General features: G+C 41.4%; 1 protein-coding gene and 1 long non-coding RNA gene across 2 annotated transcripts; both read right to left on the reverse strand.

Moving 5' to 3' along the window:
- Positions 1–494: 494 nt before the first annotated feature.
- Positions 495–2,119, reverse strand: LOC125386560. Its single transcript, XM_048413348.1, has 2 exons — positions 1,256–2,119; positions 495–1,166 (listed from the first exon to the last, which is right to left on the reverse strand). The coding sequence occupies exons 1-2, from the start codon at positions 2,117–2,119 to the stop codon at positions 495–497; spliced, it is 1,536 nt and encodes a 511-aa protein (XP_048269305.1).
- A 625-nt stretch (positions 2,120–2,744) lies between these two features.
- Positions 2,745–23,043, reverse strand: LOC125386508. Its single transcript, XR_007226733.1, has 3 exons — positions 23,032–23,043; positions 20,215–20,218; positions 2,745–3,131 (listed from the first exon to the last, which is right to left on the reverse strand). It is a non-coding gene; the product is annotated as an uncharacterized LOC125386508 (long non-coding RNA).
- Between the last annotated feature and the right edge of the window lie 173 nt (positions 23,044–23,216).

Here is a 23,216-nt window from a genome sequence, read left to right on the forward strand (position 1 = left end):
GTAGAACGACATCGTCTGCGAAGGCCAGAACAGGCACTCGACGATTTTCATTAACATTCACTCCACTGCTTTGCTCCTCGTTCTCTTCCAACAGCGGCTCCAAGCATAAATTGAAAAGCAAGGGCGACAGGGGGTCGCCTTGCTTAACTCCTCGACGGATCATAATCTCGACCCCGCCATCTTTGGTTTTTATAATTGTTTTGACATTATGATACATATCGTCAATCAAATCGACGATAGGGGCGGGCACACCCTTTTTAGCCAGACAAGGTTTTAAAGCGGCATGAGGCACTGTATCAAAAGCTTTCGAGATATCCACTATAGTGAATATCCCGCCGCTGTTTCTCTTACTATAATTTAGGGCAGAGTTTAAGAGCTCGATGTTGATTTTACATCCACTTTCGGATGTAAAACCCTTCTGCCTCATATTTAATACAATGCCTCTTCTGATCCTCCCGTCGATAATGGAGGAGAAGATTCGGCCTAAGATTGGACTAATAGTAATTGGTCGCCAGTTCTCGACCAGGCTGCTTGGCTTGTTTGCTTTTGGAATAAGGGTTGTTCTCATTTTCCTTCTGTATGTAAGGAAAATGAGAACAATAGGCTAGCATATTGTATGTTTTAGCCAATATGACGGGCAGGCGGGGAATGGTTAGATGGTCTCTTTGTAAACCATCCGGTCCTGCCGCAGCCTTTTTTCTTATTTTGCCGATCTTCTCTCCTACATCCTCAGCTGTTATCGGCGGAAAGATCTCGGATAGGGATAGGTTGGGGGCTCTCGTGACTGGAATCGGGACATATGTGGAACCCACTTGTCCCCACAGCTTCTCATAGAGCCCCCTCACTTCCTCAGATCCGGGAGGTTGCCTGGCTGGTTCGAGATATACCTGATCATTGTTGATCACGGCATCAGCCAGTCTCCTTGGACATTTGCGGAATAACACCTGACAACGTGCATAGGAGAATCGCTTCCTCGAATTCCTGTTGTTTTTTCTTTTACTTTTGGCTGCTTTTTTGCTTTCTTTTGAATCCTTTTGGCTTTGGTTTTTAAATTTAATTATAAGCTCGTATAGAGCTGTGCGTATGAAATGATCGAGTCTCTCCTTTAGAGATTCCCAATCATCCTTGTATACGTCCCAGATTATAAACAACCGATCGTAGACCTCCTTTAAAACAGGGGCACCTCGGTTGGCTTTTCAATCTCATTTTTGAGTGAGAGCCGCCATGCATGGGTAGACTCTCCCTCATCGGTTACTATCTCGCGGCGGCCTTCAGGCGAGCCAAAGCTGGCATTGCCTGAACCAACGAGATCGCACCCTCCCTCTGTTGCCAATGAGGCAGCCTCTTGGGGGCTTTCCTTACCAATTAAATTTAGCTTTTTTCTCTGATACTTAATTTGGTCTATCGTTTTGGTGGTGAGGAATCTACTTATTTCTTTGTTGGGGTGTTTATGACCTTTGTACATTTCCCATAGCCCCTTCAAGAGTGCTACCTCTTCTGCTTTCCATAATTTTGAACTTTCTTCTGGGGGGTCCGCTCCCCTTCTTTTAACGTTTCTAACGGCAGGGTGCGCATACCGTTCGTGGGTGGATAGCCCTCTGCGCGACCCGAAGCTCATGGGACAGGCCTCACATTGAAACTCTCCTGTTCTGGCCTGGCTGCTAGCGCCACCACACTTAGGTATGTGGCATCTAGCCCCATGAAGCTTCGAGAAGCCTTTTGAACAATTGGTGCATATCCAATAGATCGGGGCATCCGGGCGGTGTTGTGTTAGGTGCCTGTCCAGGTCCGACAGATTAAGGAAGAAAAGGTTAATTTCCCTTCTCTCACATACTGGACAGGCAACCCGATTGCCCACGAGCGGCACCATGATCAAACTCATAGCCGGGGATGAAGCCTGGTCGTTACCCGTAGTCCCTTGTGAAGCGGATAAATCCGTCACAGCGCCTCCGGGACTGAGAGGCGCTGCGTCTGAGGCACTATTCTGATTGTTATCGAATTCGCCGAAATGAATGTGTGATCGATATAAGTTTCCAAATATTAGCCAAGTCATGTCCATTGTCGTTCCGGTCGTCAACAAAACGAAGGAACAAGTTCCAGGTTTTATTTTGGACTCCATTATTCACGGCTCCAAATAGCCGTTACGGAACACCGTTAAAATTGTTGTCTCTCGCTCCTTCGTCGCCACACTCCGTTTAGCCACGCGCCGCCACATCCGGAGGAATACACCCCTCGCTGATGTGGACGTGCGCGTGTTACCGGCGGTACCACGGGGAGGTAGGAGTGTGACTTGGGCAGGCAAGACCAATATCCTGTCTGCCCCCGAGTAACTACTGACTTAAGAGAGTTATAGTTACTCCCGCCGTTTACCCGCGCTTTTTTGAATTTCTTCACGTTGATATTCAGAGCACTGGACAGAAATCACATTGCGTCAACACCCTTGGGGGCCATCGCAATGCTTTGTTTTAATTAGACAGTCGGATTCCCCTAGTCCGTGCCAGTTCTGAGCTGAGCGTTGAATAGCGGCCGAAGAGAACGACCGCGACGGTAAAACCGCCACGGAAGCCTTGCAACAAGGAAGATCCGCGGGAGGCCAAGGCACGGGACCGAGCTCGGATCCGGGGTGCGCGACGATATCCCCCCCCCCGAGAGAGAGATACGCCGCGTTCCGTTCAGCTCGCCCAGGCCCGGCACGTCAGCCAAACCCGCTTCCCAACCAAGCCCGACACGCTCTGCTCCTCAGAGCCAATCCTTATTCCGAAGTTACGGATCCAATTTGCCGACTTCCCTTACCTACATTAATCTATCGACTAGAGGCTCTTTACCTTGGAGACCTGCTGCGGATATGGGTACGAACCGGCGCGACACCTCCACGTGGCCCTCTCCTGGATTTTCAAGGTCTGAGGGGAAGATCCGGACACCGCCGCAACTGCGGTGCTCTTCGCGTTCCAAACCCTATCTCCCTGCTAGAGGTTTCCAGGGAACTCGAACGCTTATACAGAAAAGAAAACTCTTCCCGGATCTCCCGACGGCGTCTCCAAGTCATTTTGGGTTACCCCGACGAACACTCTTACGAGGGCCCGAATGGTATGTGGTTCCGCTGCCGGGTTCCGGAATAGGAACCGGATTCCCTTTCGCCCAATGGGTGTGTTTCTTTCGCTCATTTTTGTTTGTTTGTTGCAATTTGTATGATCTTAGGACACCTCATCTGCATAGGATTTCTCTTAGGGCTTAGGATCGACTGACTCGTGTGCAACGGCTGTTCACACGAAACCCTTCTCCACGTCAGTCCTCCAGGGTCTCGCTGGAGTATTTGCTACTACCACCAAGATCTGCACCGACGGCGGCTCCAGGCAGGCTCACGCCCAGACCATTCTGCGCACACCGCCGCGAGCCTCCTACTCATCAGAGCTTCATGAAGGACGGTCCCGAACCCACGAGGGGAAACGAGACTCGCGTGCCTTCCCACTTGCCACTGACGGCGGAGTATAGGCGCGACGCTTCAGCGCCATCCATTTTCAGGGCTAGTTGCTTCGGCAGGTGAGTTGTTACACACTCCTTAGCGGATTCCGACTTCCATGGCCACCGTCCTGCTGTCTTAAGCAACCAACGCCTTTCATGGTATCCCATAAGCGTCGACTTAGGCGCCTTAACTCCACGTTTGGTTCATCCCACAGCGCCAGTTCTGCTTACCAAAATTGGCCCACTTGGCACTCTGATCCAATATCTCGTGGCTTCATGATCCAAGCAAGCCAGAGATCTTACCCATTTAAAGTTTGAGAATAGGTTGAGGTCGTTTCGGCCCCAAGGCCTCTAATCATTCGCTTTACCAGATGAGACTCGCACGCGTTCGATGAGAACGGTCGAGTGCCAGCTATCCTGAGGGAAACTTCGGAGGGAACGGTTGGTCAGAGACAGCCAGTCCTAGGATTCTCTAAACGGTATTAACCCTTTTGCTACGGCGATTCGGTCCGCCGTAGCACCGCCACTGAATTAGACCCCGCGCCGAAAGTGTACAAATTGCGCGTGTACAGTTTATCTTGGAAGAAAAGGGACTTTTCTTTAAAACAATATACTCATAATTTCTACATAAAAGATTTAAACTTATTTAATGGGTATAAATTTGATCTATTTTTGTTTGATTTAAAATTTGATCTATTAATTTCAGTTGAAATTTCGCAATTGATATTGTTTGTTGATTTTCAATTTGTACAGGCAATATGAATTCCATAAACAGGTATCAATCATATGGATGAAATATTTTTTGTACCATTTCGTTGTTTTGCGAGAATTTATAGTGCTGATGACCATGTCTATAGCACCCATCAATGTATTATAGTCGTGTTCGCAAGATGGTTTCTGAAAAATTTCTTGTGCACTGTAGTGTTTTGGTACATCCACAAATTCTTCTGTATGTATTGTTGAAATTATGAAAATCTCTTTTTTTTTTATAATGCCGTTTTATGGCTAATATATTTGCAGACGTGCGGAAGCACGGTTCTCCTTTTTGTAATTTTTGGTTCATTTCTGGTATTCCTATCCTTCTCTTTTTTGCGGTGCCAGACACATTCGTAAAATTTTTGTGTAATATATATATCAAATAATGCGGGGCTTGTGTACCAATTGCCGACGTAAAGGGCGTGGCCTTTACCTAAATATGGTTATAGGAGGGACATTACAATATTTCCTGATTTACTACATTCTTTATGTTCAGACTCTATAGTAGTACCAGCCTCCGTATAAATAACAAAGTCTGAAATGTAACCCGTCTTGCAGTCACAAAGAACAAACGATTTTATCACGTCACATCGTACATGCCGGATATATCCCGCATTAGGAGCAAAAGAGTTATTTAACCTATCAACAAATCTGATCGGTAGTTTCATTTGTACATTTTTTGTACATAATTTGTAAACTAACGATCGCCAGTTATATGTATAAAAAAAAAAGAAAAAAAAGTTGTCCACAACGTTCAGCCTTGCAACATATTTCAATATTATCCAAATCGTAGAGAAATTAGCTTTCGGACAAGTTGCCCAAAATGGTAATTATTCTTAAAATGTCCAGCAATTCTCGTACTAAACCACTAGTATCGTTACATCTCTATATTAATATAAATAACACATAACTAACAAATGCTATCTCCTTCGCGAGGATCCATCACACTGCATATAACGAAATGTAGGTGTTCTCAGTAGCATATAAAAATGCATTATAGTTGCAGTCGTAAATTATTTATTATAGTTTATGCATGTGCGCGGTTTTATTGAAATATTAATTCTGAAGAGTAAAATACATGGTGTATACTCTACTTTGAATTCATTAAAAAAAAAAAAAAAATGATATAAATAATGATTTGGATCAGATAAATCTCCATCAAAGTTGATCGACGATTAGACGTACTTTGGCTCTATGATTCTTCGCTAATTCTAACATAAACAGATCTATCCATGGCATTCTCACCGTGTCCTACAGACACAATGAATTTAAAAGTTATTTGTAATTTGTATATAGTATGTAAAATTATATAAAATATTTGTATTGATATGTAAAATAGCTCGAGCGATACAGCCCTATGCAATGCCTCGGACATCTCCGTTTGAAACGCTCGTTGTGACATTGAACCAAATCGGACAGGCATAAGTCAGGATAGGATTATTGCCAACAATTTGTACAAAAGAATACTACACTTCACACAGAGATGCTTTGAGAAGAACGAATCATTATTTGCTATAAAAGTCTTTTCTGATTTATTTTACATTCGTGTCGTAATGTGCTGCGTAATCTGTAATTTGCAATACAAATATATACCGAGATATTTGACCATTTTCACAGGCTATTGCCGTTGATAAGAAATCAGCGAGAATGTCGAGTCGAGTCACATCACGGTTGAAATTTAGATGTCTAGACATGCAGTCCGAAAAGGATAGATTCGCACTTTCTAGTATTTATACGGAATTTTCAGTTACAACAGTAAACCATAATGCGATCGAAGACTTCCTGTAGCTTGGAATTAATTTTGGACGAATACATTCCCGTTGTGTAAATCAGGAGACCATTAGCAAATACTAACGCGCATAGGTTAAAGTCGCTATTGAGATAGAAAAGGTTCAAAGCACGACTAAAATACAAATTAAACAGGATGGAGGTGTTGAACGTTCCCTGTTGCAGTCCGTCATTCACCCCGAAGACGACATTCGAGCTTGCCAATGAGACACCTTTCAGAGTTTATGGACCAAATCACCTGAACTAGATGTTTAAAGAAACCGTATCGTGCCAGCTTTTATAGCAAACCGCTCGATCGAAACATATCAAAAGCTCTTTTCAGGCCTATGAGTAGAGTTTTGCTACCAGCAGACGTCTGACACGAATTTTATTGTTGCATGGGCCTTACTGTATTTGTCCCGGAAGCCATATTGCTGATCGAAAGGAATGCAAGCCTCTTTACAATGAAACAGTATGAGTCTCTGTATCACTCTCTCAAAAACCTTACTAATAGATACTCTGCAAACAGCAAACTCATTGGTCTGTACTTGTCTGGATTATGTTTGTTCTTATCCTTTCCCAGCAAGGGAACTACTTTCCCCATCTTCCATATCTTAGGAAAGTATGCAGGTTCAAGAGATCATTGAAGATCAAAGAGAAATAGAATGTGTATCTTTGCGGGAGCTATATTGGTACTGCGTTGAAGATATCGAAGCCTTATAACCTTTTCTCATTCAGAAACTTAAATTGAATCGTTAATGAATCTACCGATGTGAAATAATTCTCTGAAACATTGGAGCCGGAGCGGTTACCAACCTTTTTTCCTCGAGTGAAGCTACAGACTTTGTTCTGGCGGCTCCTAGTCAACGAAAATCTGAATTTTCAAGGTTATGAAATTTGTGAATTTCAGAAGATCATCATACACATTTCGGTGCACACTTCCAAAATTTGTCCCCAGTAGTCTTGTGGGATTCACGAAGCTTACCGCGCGGTAGAACGTAAGCCGGACAAAGAATACTTCGCTACATACAAATAACAAGTGCTTTTGTAACTAGTGATAAAAGTTTAACAAGTTTAAAGTGATGAAATAGCACGCAAGCACAATAGTAATTAAAAACCTGTACAAAGAACAGTTTATAACTTGAAAGGATGTTACGGCACATAATCGTGAATAACAGAAGCAAGTGTTGTGTACACGTTTATTCTTGGCATGTCATCGCGTTACTAGTAAGTTCTGGGGAGCCGGCGGCACCGGAGACGTCACGATCTCAACTTATTTGTCGGCTTAGTACCAGTAACGATGCATCTTATACTCTGTCGTACTCCGTGAGGGGGATGTTCAACTGTGGAAGACAATAAGAATCGTCTGAAGAAAATTTCAGAGCGCCGATCACGAGGTTAGCCCTGTTGCCTAGCACTCGTCTAACTTGCGGAAACATGCTTTTAGAATCTTTAATTCTCTGGATCCAGAGAACTCGTGGATCTATCAGGGGCCTTCTTGATACGCCTTTTTATGGCTCTATAGCACTTGCGTTCGATGAAAGATGGGATAAAGTAACATAATGTGCCGAAGCGCTTCCTCGGCCGATTTAAGATGCGGGAGATTCTGTGTTTGTCTTGTAGCAAACCTCCGAAGCGGAAATCCAGATATCTCTCAACGCAATTGAAATCCCATGTGAAAGCTGGAATGGAGGTTTCGAGGGCCGAAAGAATATTATTATTTATGATCTGGAGGACGATTTCTTCATGACTGTTGTCTCAGTGTTCTTATCCGCGTGGACAAAAATATCAAATTCTGAGAGCTCGGTGCAGAAATATATCTAGCTTTTCCACGAGTACCAAATCCAAGAACAACTGCGCCTCAACAAATTAGATGCCTTCAAAATCAGTGTCACTGAACTGAAGGATCAGATTCAACTCTCACTCGTTAAATCAGTGTGTCAGGTTCTCGTCTCTGTTATTATTTAACGTGCTTCTGCAGGGAACGTGTCTCGCGTTATAATCACCACCGAGGATGCAAAAATTGTATCGGACGGATGTAGTTTTTCAAGAAGCACGTTTCATTCCGCGGCATAGATGTTGTAATAAAGCACAAGCTTAAGAGCCTGCAACTTAAATAGAATAAACAGAGTATATGAAAAGCCGCGTTTTGTTTGCTAGGTTTATCGTGACAACTGAAAGCTTCATTTTCCCCTTGTCTGTACGGCTGGTGATTATCACTTCAATTATTAAATGCTTAATTAAATGATAAAGCGGTTCTGCCCCCGAACTTCCAGCTCAGATGGACACACTCTTTCGAAACGAAGACCCTTGAACTGCACCTTATGCCTCTCCGTGACTTTCGTCTTTGTCAGCAGGACCACCTCAAATGAGTGAGCTTGCAGTGGCTTCAGCAATAGTAACTTAACGATTATTAGTGACAAGCGGTATTGAATTACACAATTGCGAAGTTTGTTATACGTCTAAATTCACTTGTGGTAAATCTGTTAGAGTTTATCAATCTTAGCGACAATGCGTTCATTTCCGCCAAATGAACATGGAACAATTCCTTGTAGGCCTCTATGCCTCCATCAGGTTCACCATGTTGTCCATACTCATCGTGCGTTCTACTGTGACAAGGGATTATTTTGATCAGGAGGATTGTTCGTAAAGGGACGAAAACGAATCGAATATCTTCTGTATAGGGCCTGACTTCCTGTTCTTCATTTGCTGAGTCACAACTGTCTATCTGTTTATCGGGCATGAATTCGGAGCGTGATCGCCTAACACACTTTACGCACCGTATTCTACTCTTTTACTGTTGCAGTTCACTGCACTGTAATCGATTTTTCCAGTTCTTGCCTTGTAGTCTGTCGGATTTCTTGTATATGTCTCATGTCACTATCTTGCGGAGTATATAGTGCTTCTGGAACAGACTTATTATCACACTTTCAAGTGATAGTTTCATGATGAATGTGTCGAATTTATTATTTCGTTGAAGATGCTTAGTTTCAAATCTGTCCTTTTACAACTTTGACCTGAATGATGTTAAAATTAGTTCTTCGAAGATGTTTTACGGGAAGTGGTCCTCACACATACTTTTTGCAATGACATTTATATGGTTCTCCGCCTGTGGTATGAATGTAAAGAACTTCACTCTTTCAGTTTTCCACGTATTGTACATGCATCTAAATTAATCGTTGGGCCTGCGCACCCATTATTCCTCTTGTTCGTCGGTATAGCAACGGCGGAATCTGCAATTTTATCTCCCCTATTTGTTGTCTGGGGGACTTGAATGTATTATTTTTCCCCGTATCCGAAATCTGTTTAATAATTCAAGCTCTTGAGAGACTGATATATGGGTCAGAATTGAGCAATAAAAATAAATTTGAAATACACTTACTGTCAGAAATTGAGAAACATTGTGATCGCTTGCAGATTACTGTGTATTTTTTATTTTCTGAGATACAATGAACAAAATTAAAAATAGTGTAAGAACATAACAGTGTATATATGAAATTGCAATCATATACGTTTTTTTCGGCTAAATTCGTGTAAGATTAATACTGAATCGGGAAATTTTGCGATAAAAGTTAAGAAACATGTATTGTTCGCATCATATAATTACTTGTAACAAAAACATTCAACAGAAAAAATAATCTAATAAGATTTTGTATATCCAAATGCATTGAAATCAATAATTTTGTCAGAGTCTTCCTTAGAATAGAACTTCTCGCCCGATGTGCTTGGTAGATTATCTGTCTCAATATTGTTTCCCTTAATTTATTCGAAATGAAGAGAAGTGATTAATTTTGTCTATCTTCATCTTAGTGCTCTTAATAAATCATAAAAATTATTTATAATTTTGTCATATTCCGTATTAATGGAGTTAATATTATGCGTTATTTGTTAATGATGTATATGGAATTAATAAAGATGATTAATTATCCACTCGAAAGGAGAAACAAACTTATAAATATACCTGTTTTCATTAAAGTAAATAAAATGTCATCACATTTGTATTGGATCGATCATCGATCATCAATGCCACCAAAATTTCCTCAAATAATAATCTGTACACATGAAAACCAAAACATTAAAATGTGTAAATAAAAGAAATTATATCAAAGTGAACAAATGATTAATGTTAAATTACTTTCGAAAGATTGAGCTACTGCCAAATGTGATAAGCAAACAGCTGATCGAAAAGAAATGATAATTAGAATAAGTTAGAAGACTGGTATGTTGTAGCGGTGAAAAAATATCTATTTGGACTTTTTTGAATTTCATGCCCTTTATAATATTTTATTTTGAAATACGATAAATCAGTACACATGAGATCAGAAATCATAATTCATGATTCTATTAGGATAGGATTATAGATATCGCGAAAATGATAATGTTACTAACTTTCTTTTTTTGAAGCAGCAAAGTTATTATATAATATCTCAATTTATTTAAAGTTCTTATATGTATAGTATCTCATTTGGTGCCGATAAATACTGTTTAAATGAATATTAATCATGAGTCATTAATAAATATGTATTACAATTTCCAATAAAAATGTTTAATAATGTTACAACTTCCAAATCAAATATGTACATATATACAGAGTGTCCCACGCAAATGGACTATGCTGTATCTTCTAAACGGTTAAGGATAGAAGAAGATATCGTAAATGAAAGTTAAGATGTATTAGGTGGTACTTTTGTGCATCGATGCATCAGAAACACTTTTTTCTTTATAAATAATTATAATATTTAGTATAATTTGATTTTACAAATGATTACAATGAATATGTGTATATTCTGTAATTGCCAATTACATGTACATACACTGTTTATCTGCATTATGTTGTTCGTACACATTTTTCTGAATGTAACGTACAGGCAGTACTCAGTAACTACTGAGCGAGAAGCATCCGGGCTTTATCTTTATCTTTTTTACCGTGGATCCTAACTTTATTGGTCCTGTACAGGTTACGTTCACTCTAGATTACCTGAAAAGTATGCAAAGGGGATGGCGATAGGGAGGGAGAGAAAGAGAGAGAGAGAGAGAGAGAGAGAGAGAGAATCGGCTACTGCGGATAGGAGTACACTTTTATTTACGGTATCAGTTCGCTGTTGAGTGCCGAAGCGTGCAGACGTGTCTCTAGTGCCCAGTGAAGTTCGAAAGCAACACGTGTCACCCAACCGTCGAAAGTGAACACAACGTGCTCCTATCCTCCCAAGTGTTTCCTATCCGCCAGAGAGAAGAAAAGCCTACGCACCTAACCCCTACCCGAACCTTGCCTCATAGCCTCACGACTAGTTATTTTTATTGAAATAGCTAGCTCGATGATGGCCCAGCAATCACCACCAGGCTCGCCCACGCAAACTTACAACTACCCCGCACTACTCCCCCCGTGGCAGAAGTGCAGCAGATCCCCACGCGCCAACGACGCCAATAAGGCGAAAAAACGTAAAATTGAATCACCAAATACAAACTCAAACCAACAGCAAACAACACAATTCAACACCCACAACAGGTTCGCAATACTAGAATCCTCAAACAACGCCATAGAAATCGCAGGCCTGCCACCAAATCAACAAGCACAAAGAAGCCCCCCTCCCCCATCAATATTTGTTAATGATGTCATCGACATCCAGACAATGATCAAGTCCTTAGAGAGAGATATCTCCAAGGAGGACTACAACCTGAAAATTACCAACAACCAAGTCAAAATCCTGCCGACAAATCCAGAAGCCTACAGGAAACTTACCAAAACACTTAGGGCTCTGAACGCCAACTTCCACACCTACCAACTCAAAGAAGAAAGACCTTTTCGGGTGGTGCTACGAAACATCCACCACTCCGCAGACATCGACGAACTAAAAATAGAACTATCGAAACTCGGCCACGAAGTCACCAATGTCAGCAACATAAGGCATAGAGTCACAAAAGACCCGCTATCCCTATTTTTCATCGATTTAAAACAGAAACCAAACAACAAGGAAATCTACAATATCAGTCGCCTAATGAACGCCATCGTTAAATTCGAACCACCGCAAGCAAAAAAGGAGATAGTCCAATGCAAAAGGTGCCAAAGATATGGGCACACGCAGAAATACTGCAACCACACCTTCCGCTGCGTCAAATGTGCAGGTACACACCCCACCAACCAGTGCAGGAAATCACCGGAAACCCCAGCGAAGTGCATCCACTGTCAAGGTGACCATCCTGCCAACTACAAAGGCTGCTCAGCCTACAAAACCCTGTACTCAAACAAGTATCCCAAACTTAGAACAAAAGAGGTAAATTACCAAACACCCAGCTCGCCGAAATTCACCTTTACCCCAATCCCCCCAACCAACCAAACACCCAGCCCTATCAAACTCACCACTCCCTCAAACTCCTATGCCCAAGCGGTACAAGGCACTCAAAATATACCAAATAGCCACAGGGATCCTCCCCAAAATAGTGCCCCCACCTCACCTAACACAGACAACGTCTCTAGACTTGAAAAGCTAATAGAGAAACAATCAGAGCAAATAAACAATTTGCTATCGCTATTAACACTCATCATGGATAAATTAATACGCCCCGACACAAAATAAAACCAAGACGCATAGCTCTGTGGAATGCCAACGGTCTAGCGCAACGCAAATTTCAGCTAGAACTCTTCCTAAAACACCAGCTAATCGACATAATGCTCATATCTGAAACCCACTTCACCGACAAAAACTACCTGAACATAAACGGATACAAGTTCTACCAAACCCAACACACCAGCGGAAAGGCCCACGGCGGCACCGGAATCATAATCAAATCAAACATTAAGCACTACGAACTTCCACCATTCCAGAAAGACTACCTCCAAGCAACAAACGTAGCAATAGAAGACTGTCATGGTACAATCACCACTTCAGCTGTATACTGCCCTCCCAGACACTCCATCGCCAAAGAAGACTTCGACTACTTCCTGGACACCCTGGGCAATAGATTCATAGCCGGAGGAGACAACAATGCTAAACACACCCAATGGGGTAGCAGACTGATTACAGTAAGAGGCAAAAACCTCCTCAACAGCATAATAACCAACAACCTCAACTACCTTACCACATACGAACCCACACACTGGCCCACCGACACAAACAAAATACCCGATCTCCTTGATTTCCTCATAACTAAAAATATCTCGTCAAGACACGTCCAAATCAATTCCTCGGCTGATCTCGCCTTTGATCACTCCCCCGTGATAGTAACGGTCAGTTCAACTATCATCGAGAATACACCTAATGGCTCCATTCATAACCAACACACCAACTGGCAGCTCTTTAGAGAAGTCTTTACCCACACAACTTCAGCCTCAACCTCACTAAAAACCAATGAAGAAATCGAAGCAGCCACGGAATACCTAAACACGAGCATAATAAACGCTATCCGCTTCTCCACACCGGCAATAACGTCCATCAGCAATCACGAATACCCCCAGTACATATTAAAAAACATAGCAGAAAAACGTAGACTAAGAAGGATATGGCAGACCCATAGAACACCGGGGGACAAACGCAAACTAAACAACGCAACTAGAAAACTATCCAAAACCATAAAAAACTACAATAATGACCGTTTTCACAAATATCTCGCCAGCCTGTCCCCCACAGCCGACTCTAACTACTCACTATGGAAAGCCTCCAGGAAACTCACGCGCCCCCCACAAATAATACCTCCAATCCGCCGTCCGCAGGGTGGATGGGCGCGTAGCCCTATAGAAAAAGCCAACCTATTTGCCAAACACTTGACTGAAGTATTCCAACCCCATTCCTCCATAGCTGCAGCGGACGTCACCGAATACCTGCATACTCCCTTCCAAATGTGCCCTCCTATTCAACCCTTCACTTCTGCAGAGATCATAGAAGCAATCAGTCGCCTAAACCCCAAGAAAGCAGCAGGTCACGACCTAATAGGAAATAAAGCAATCAAGGAACTTCCCACAAAAGGGATTGCACTCATCGCATCAATCTTGAACGCCATCTTCCGCCTAGAACACTTTCCTAAGGCGTGGAAAATCTCACTAATCACCCTCATCCCCAAACCCGGTAAACCAATATATGAAACCAGCTCCTATCGCCCAATCAGTCTTTTACCTACCCTGTCTAAACTATTCGAGAGAATGCTCACGAATCGTTTCCTTCCACTCCTAGAAGAATTGAAAACACTCCCAGATCACCAATTCGGCTTCCGAAAACAACACTCAACAGTAGAGCAAATCCACCGCATAACCCACATGATCAGCCAAACCCTTGAAAAGAAAAATACTGCTCAGCGGTATTCCTAGACATCCAACAGGCATTCGATAAAGTATGGCATGAAGGGCTACTCTACAAGGTTAAAAAAACCCTACCCCACCCATACTACTCCATCCTAAAATCCTACCTAACCAACAGACAATTCATAGTTAAATGTCTAGATGCCACTTCCGCAACATTCCCAATAGAATCCGGCATACCGCAAGGTAGTGTCCTCGGACCGCTACTATTCTCCATCTACACTGCCGACTTACCCATATCAAACGAGGTAACAACAGCAACATTTGCCGACGACACAGCACTATTAGCTACCCACGCAGACCCGGCAATTGCCTCATCCACTCTCCAGCGACGTCTCGACGCCATGGAAAAGTGGTTCCAAAAATGGGGTTTTAAAATAAACGAAAAAAATCCTCCCATGTAACCTTCACGCTCCGAAAACAAACCTGCCCCCAGGTCACCATTAACAACACAATAATCCCAAGCAAGGACTCCGTAAGATACCTGGGCATGACCCTGGACAGGAGGCTAACTTGGGAAAAACATATCTCGGAAAAAACAAAGCAACTAAAGGAAAAACTAAGAAAATTCTATTGGCTCACGGGCCGACGCTCCAGACTAAACATACAGAACAAAATAACCCTCTACAAGGCCGTAATAAAACCTGTCTGGACCTACGGAATCCAACTATGGGGAACAGCAAGTAACTCCAACATTGAAATACTCCAACGCTTCCAATCGAAAACGCTAAGATCCCTATTAAATGCACCCTGGTATGTTATCAACGAAACAATCCACCGCGACCTCAAGATACCTACAGTCAAAGAAGAAATACACAAGTCCAGAAGCAGATATAACACAAGAGTCAACAACCACCACAACCCACTAGTCACCCAACTACTGGACACGACGGACCAGACCCGCAGACTAAAAAGAAAATACCCACTAGATTAAATCCTTAGTCCTACTAGAACCAACAATATAAAGCTATTATAAACCATGTCATTGTATCACGCCAAATGAAGTTACTGAAAATTCTCAACGAGAATTGATTGTAAATATTCTAATAAATAAAAAAAAAAAAAAAATTTACGGTACCAAAGAGAAGGAAAAGCTCATGAAGAGAGTGCGACTTACTCTTAGTGCTTATTGGTTCGTCGTTCATTCATACATACACACTTTCTTTAGATTTATAGTATCGCCGGTTGCATTTACACTCGTAAGTATACGACCTAGACCAATAATAATCACTACCGCACCAATCGAAAGTGTACACTCAAGTTACACTCTGTACACGCATCAGTGTAATAAATAGCAGCAGTGATTCTGTTCAAAAGTCCTGCGTAATACCACCAGTTATTCGTGTCGATTCAGACCTATTAGTTTATAACACGATTGAATGACTCTCAGGAACCAACAATGCATTCTACTCGCAATTCGATGCGATTTACCATTAGGACGGTTTTATCAATATTGTAACTCAAGGAAGTCATTGTTTAATTAAAGTCATTGTTTAATTAAAGTCATTGTTTCCTTCTAGAACAAAACATAGAATATCATAATTTGTTCTTAATGACAATGTTAATGATTTTGAAAGCTTAAAATAATAAAAAACTGATTTCTATTAAATGCACAATTTTAATGATAGTATTCAATTCAAGAATAGAGAGTTTACATTTGACAAATTTTCAATCAGACTCTTGTTTTTTTTTTACTAGTAATACTAATTACTATAAAATATAAAGAATAGCCCTGAAATTCAATTGTGAAAAATATATACAAAATATATATACATTTGTAACAAAATATGTGTATTTTCGAGGTATCACGGGGAGACGCGGTTGCGAGAATACGCGTCAACGGGAGTCATAAATTTCCATTACGATTATAATAATCGACACCACGAATAATTCGGTCCTCTGATTTCGGATAGGATAATAGGGGTGGTTGTTGTGGTATAACACTGGGATTCACAGAGTTATAAAAATATATATTTCCAACACTCTATATACAATCACACAAAGTAGTAACGCCGTTGATTAAGATACAGATAACGAAGAGAAGGATTATTCTTAGATGAGAGAGTGAGAGCTATAGGGACTCTAGGTCCATGAGAGCTATGGGAGCTGTGAGAGCCAACTCTCGGACATGTAGGTATTGTGAGAGCCGAAGAAACTCTGAAATTTGTTCTGATGTGAGTACGGAGGAAAGCTCGGTATGGGTGTACCCTTTGAACGAAGAACGCGGATTCATTGCTTACATTTTTAGTTAGGAAAGTGAGGGCAATGATCCGCGATGCCGATTGGTTGTGACCAATGTTAGGAAGGAAGATAGGAGGAAGAAGCCTCCTACCAACGCGGGTCCTAGGCGACATTGTTTGTGGGAAAACTCGGATTTTCCGTTAGGTAGATCTCCGCTTTTTGCGTTAGGCTACTACCCGCTTTCTCCGTAATTCTTAAGAGCGCGTAATAAACCCAAGGACCTTTCTAAAAACCGGCCGAAAACACTTCTAGAATTAGAAAGTCTTTTCGGGCAAACAGATTGACTTAAACCATATCTGCGAACAATGTAGTTAGGATTTCAAATTTATGGTGGATCCTTGGGCCTATGGAGGGTTCGAAGGACGGCACGTAGACCGTTGGCTGCCAAGCCGGGCGGGATGGAGTGCAGATGTATTGCGCGGCGGAACAATATGTGAACTGTAATTTGTTCATAAAAATATACCTTTGAGTGTTAGAATGTTTAAGATCATGAAATGTATATTCCTATTTAAACGTGGAATTTTAATAATGAAAAAAATTAAAATTTTAATAAAGTTTAGATGCTACAAAAATTAGATCCCTAATATAAAAATGAAAAATCCAGGAATTGCAATCCTAGTGATTTATGAGCCACGTTAAACATTTTTATCGTACATTTCAACATTGAAACTTCAATAACTGTTTCAATAGAAATTTACAATTATTCCTATTAAATACGATTAATTTTTCGTGTATCCAATATTCCAGGAGATTTCAGTTTCTTTCTATTCTCGGAATTCTGGAAAAAGTATTTATCCAATGCGTAATAAAAACTGAATAAATTCCATCCTCTTGCACTTTTTCATTTTTTTCAAATAATAGTTTATATCATTGATATTTGCATTTTTGAGAGAAACATAGACATGAGACGTTGATGATGTAGAAGTGTTTGGTATTTTTCATCAATCGTTAATGTTACCAAGTCTTCTTGACACTCGAGCAATAATTCAAGCAATAATCGAGCAAGAAAACATTGAAATGATATCGAAGTGAAGCGATGATCTAGTTGCTTCTGAAGTAACCACGACTGACTACTGGCAAATGTAATAACCAAAAAGATAATGAAAGGAAAAAAATAATGTTATAATAAATTATCAAATAAAAACGCACGTTAACTGAACTAAGATAATAGAATTGTAAATTAAAGTGGTGAAAACTGTTGAGAAACGTTAAGTTGTTATGATCACTAGTTCCTATAAGCTAAGTTGGCACGACTTCTAACGACGCTTTTTTTTCTTAGGAATCGACCACGTGTTAATTATCTAAGTGTATCCGGTGTGTTCAGACGTTTTGTACGAGATGGTGAAATATAGAAAGTAATATTCAATCAGTGTGAATCTATTGAATATCAACCGCAAAACCTATATTTAATAACAGGTTATGGGCCCAGGGCAGTAAACTGCGATAGTAGAGATATTTATTTGTTGAGTTTTTTGCGTTTTTCTGAACGCAAAAAGAAGAGACCACGCCATGGTCGACCAGGAGAAGATGGTTGATGTGGACAAAGATATGAATCCGATCCTGAATAAGGACAATAACGAGTATTGGAAGACGATGACGGAAGCTTCGTTAGTTTTCCTGGACTGCTGGGATGCAGTAGAGCCAGGATTAACGGCAGCAGAAAGGTTGAGACCAGACTGTATAAAGATGGATAACAAAGCACGTGTGTACATTTTCCAGCATGTTCGCCCCGAGTATCTCGGGGATATCAGAGCCCTGAAAACAGCGAGGGAGTACTGGAAAGCACTGGAAGATGTCCATGGGAGATCTACGTCGATGGACATTGTTTTATGCATGCGGGAACTGGGCACTATCGAGAAGATCCCTAGCATGGATATCTCCACATACTGCGGAATTGATAAGGATCTGACCGCGAGGGTCGTGAAGTCCGACCTTCTACTCGAAGAAAGAAGGATCGATGCGGCTGCAGACTCGTCCGAGCAAGGCGACGACCACAAGACAATGGAGACCAAGCCACAACAGAACAAAGATGGCACAAAGCCAAAGAACAGAGACCCGCATTACCAGAGGTGCTACAAATATGGAAAAATGGGCCACATTTCGTACCAGTGTCAAGAGGAGAAAGGAGATAAAGAGGAGAGAAACCAAAGGGAGAAGAAGAAACAGGAAGATAACAAGAGGGAGAAGGGATCAGAAGACAAACCGAGTCCAAGGAACTCATATCGGCATTGGCTTTGTCTTCCATCAGCCACATGGATAGAGGGAGGATCAGTTACCTTGACTCAGGTGCCTCAAATCATATGACTCCGGATAGGCATCGATTTGTGGATTCCACACCTACAACTGAACAAATCAGGATTGGCAAGAGACACCTGGAAGTTAAGAGAAGGGGAACGATCGTTGTGAAAATGGCTGAGTCCTGTGGTGGTTAGACGCTATCCCTGTTGAACGCTCTGTGGGTGCCTGAGTTAGATGTAAATTTAATCTCGATCAGGAAATTGACAAAGAAGGGCGTTACCACAGTGTGTACAAGGGATGAGGCTGTTGGAACACACGACGATGGAGACGTCGTATTCAACTCAAAGGTAGGAGACGACGTATACTATTTAGAAACAATACCTTTTGAAGAGCATGTAGCAAATCTCTCCGTGGAAAACGATCAAGAGGAGCCTGGCCAAAATAACGGAGATGTTGAAGTTATTGAGGCAAAGGCATACAAGAGTACCACATCGTGACACGAGAGATTGGGTCACTTGCATGGAAATGTAATAAGGAAGATCCCTATAAGCAGCATGAAGGAGGACTCTAAAAAACACGATGAACTATGTGGAGTCTGCGTGAAGGGAAAAATGACAAAGATGCCATTCCCGAAGACAGCTCACCATATGTGTCAACATCCTTTGGAAATCGTTCACAGCGACGTCAGTGGCAGAGCTCAGTGCAAGTTATTAGGTGGAGGTAACTATTTTGTAACTTTCATCAATGATTTCTCTCGTTTCATGTACGTTCGGGTCATCAGCAGAAAGAGCGAAGTATTTAAGTGCTTCAAGGAATACCAGATGGAAGTAGAGGCTCTACATCAGTCCAAAATAAGTGTCCTCCAAACTAACAATGGAGGTGAGATACAGGGAAAAATTTTGAGAACTACCTGAGGGAGAAAGGCATTCCGCACAGGAAAACTGTCCTAAGGAACCCTGAGCAAAATGGAGTTTCAGGACGAGAAAATAGGACCCTGGTTGAGATGTCTAGGTGTCTGCTCATCCAATCAGGACTCCCTGACTGCCTGTGGGGAGAAGCTGTGAACATTGCGTGTCACATTAGAAATCTATGCCCATCCACCACTATCGCAGAGAAAATTCCAGTGGAATTGTGGAAAGGTAAGGGATGCGACATCCAAGAGGAGATCAACAGGCTGAGAGTATTTGGATGCAAGGTCTGGTACCTGAGAAGCCAAGGCGGAGGAAAATTTGATAACAGGGCAGATGAAGGGATCTTTGTAGGTTATGTTACGTCGCATGAAAAGGTCCACGCGACGTCCTTCATTGTCTGACCGTCAAGGCCCAAGCACCGTTAGAGAAGCCCTCAATAAACCTAAGGTCCCACCATAAACCGAGTCTTATTAGTTGGCAGGAAGCTTTAATCCTGCAAGTATTTTCGGTTTATTACTGGTACTTAAAAAGTCCTTAGGTCTATTGTACATTCCTCCAAATTACGGAGAAAGGAAGTAGTTACCTAATGGGAAAAACGAAATAATTGCCTAACGAAAAAGCTGTTTTTTCCACAAATAATGTCGCCCATGAACCACGTTCGTAGGAGGCTTCTTCCTCCCATCCTCATTCCCAACTGTGGTCATAACCAATCGGCATCGCTGATCATTGCCCTCACTTTCCTAACAAAAAATGTGAGCAACGAATCCGCGTTCTTGGTTCAAATAGCACATCCATACCAAGCTTTCCTCCGTAATCACAGCAGAACGAACTTCAGAGTTCCTTCGGCTCTCACAATGCCCAGAAGTCCGACAGCTCCTATTAGCTCTCAGTTCCTTCAGCTCTCACAGTTCCTACATCTCTTAGAGTTCCTATACTTCCGGCTGTTCCTACTGCTCCGATTGCTCCTACTTCTACTGCTTCTACGCCATCAGGAGAGTCATTGTATTGGTTCTCATAACCAACGAACAGTCAAAGTCAACATATATACGGATTATCTCATCTATGAATAATCCTTCTCTCTGTTACCTGTATCTTAATCAACGGCGTTATTACTTTGTGTGATTGTATAAACTGTTGGAAATATATATTTTTATAACTCTGTGAATCACAGTGTTATACTACAACAACCACCCCTATTATCCTAACCGAAATAAGGGGATCGAACTATTCGTGGTGTCGATTATTATAATCATAACGGGAATTTACGACTCCCGTTGATGCGTATTCTCGCGACCGCGTTTCCCCGCCATAGCTCGAAAATACAAAGGTAATTCGTAACACAGGACGATATTCATAGTCTATTTTTGAAACAATGCTTCGGAACATCCTTGCACATTGGATCTTATTTGCCTTGTAGCGGCACTCGTCGCTAAAATCCATAACGGTTTCCGTCCAGTGAACCCGCTACACAAGAAATCGTGTTTACTGAAAGATGAGTTTATTATAGATCCGACAACCTTAGGCGGTTACCGAAGGTTAATCCAAATCCGTCGTTTTTGTCGTGATCATAGGCCCTCGAGTCAACTACCCGAAAATTCAACAATTGTAAACAAGGTCGAGAGTTCAGCGTCCGTTGGGATGTTTCGAGAACATCATCAAAATTCAAATCCCAACGCCTTTCGTCAACTCCGACGCATATAAATATAGCGAACAGGGTAGCGAGGCATTCTTGGTTATCGAGTGACACGAGCAGTAGCAGTTAAGTCGATACTTCCTTGCGCCGATCTATTAGTAACCGCGAATCGAGACAACAAGTGTATTATACGACTAGTGTACACATAGGGTATATTTTAATAAACTACATAGTTAGGTATACTCTTGTGCTTTTTAAATCTAATCGCTACCATACACCTCAGCCTTAATCATGAATACATAATCGTTACTTAAGATCTTTAATAACAGGAAAGTACGTGAAATCATCCTATATCCATTTTCTTTGGAAAACGGGGATTTGAAACAATGCTTATTCACGTTCAAGAAGTTTTGAGATTATCCTCTTAGAACAACTAATGATAATAAGATATTCCAGTTGTTGCTTGGGTACCGACAGATTAGGATACGCGCGTATGCCTTCCATGTTGATCTCTCACAATACTATTTTTCCATTCCGCTTTATCGGACAGTTTCCTCTATTGCATTTCCCCTATACAGATATGATGAAGACTCCAGAACACTATATATCGGGAGCAGCAATTAGAAATAATAAAGGAGAAACACGCAGAAAAGATTACCGAGATGAAAGGAGACCATTTGAAAAATTTTCACGGATTACAAATTAGAGCTGCTGTAGCAAAAGTTGAACTGGAAGAACTTTTGCTAGCAAATTTTTGTTTTTGCTTTATTTTGCACTTTTTGGTAAAATGTCATAGGAGATTTTCTTATTTCGCAAGAAATTTTCAAAGCAAATGCTCGATACACGATCTTAAGATTAAGATTAGTTTCCCGAAGACTAGAAGTAATCTACGTTCGACTATTCTACGAGTTGTCACGGCAGCCTAGATGAAAGCATGGCTCGTCACTGAAAAACAAGATGTTTAATACGTGGTCTCCCTTCTCCTCCAGAGATTTCAGAAATCATCTATAATACAGCTTTCACGCTGTACGGTCCGGCTCCTGAAGGTCGACTACTAATCGAAAACGATACGGATACACGTGTTACAATTTTATTTCACGAATTATGCTAAATGTTTCTGTATTATTGTTGCAACTTCTTCAACGATACCTTCGGTTTCCCTTTCAGGGTCTTTCAAGCATCTTCTATCTGATTAAATTCAAAGAGAGCAAATTTCCACGAATCAATTCTCCTTTAGTTTTCAGATTGGCCAGGTGCGAAATTGAAGTAGTATTTTGCATTACACTTTTATGTTTAACGCGTAATCTACAGTTTCTATAAATCTCATTTTAGCGGACAAAGAGGAGATTACAAGTGCAATCTTGACAACGAGGCGCAAGGTATAATTTCATTAGGGATCCGCTTATACGGGTAAATTAACATAGCTGGCAAAGGAAAGGTGCAACACCATTGGTGGTCTAAGCTATGCTCAAGTAACCAGCCAACCAACACACACACATAACCAATACCACAGCAATAGTAACAACGACACTGCAGAAATCAAAGAACTGCTCAAACAATCCATAAAGAACACCGAAATGCTAACCAGAATGATAAGCGAACAAAACGCAGTACTCAAACAGCAAACCCAACAAATCACAGTCATGCTACAACTAATTACAAACGTGCTAAGCAAAAAATAAAAACGGACACTCTAAAAATAGCAGCCTGGAACTCAAACGGCCTACAACAACGGGCCCTCGAAACTAAAACATTCATATACAATAATAATATAGACATACTACTTGTCTCAGAAACACACTTCACTATAAAAAGCTATTTGAAAATACCATACTACACCATATATGATACCAAACACCCCTCAGGAAAAGCTCACGGAGGGACAGCAGTGATAGTCAGAAACGATATCAAACATTAT

Source organism: Bombus terrestris, chromosome 16, assembly GCF_910591885.1.
Source record: "Bombus terrestris chromosome 16, iyBomTerr1.2, whole genome shotgun sequence".
NCBI lineage: Eukaryota > Metazoa > Arthropoda > Insecta > Hymenoptera > Apidae > Bombus > Bombus terrestris.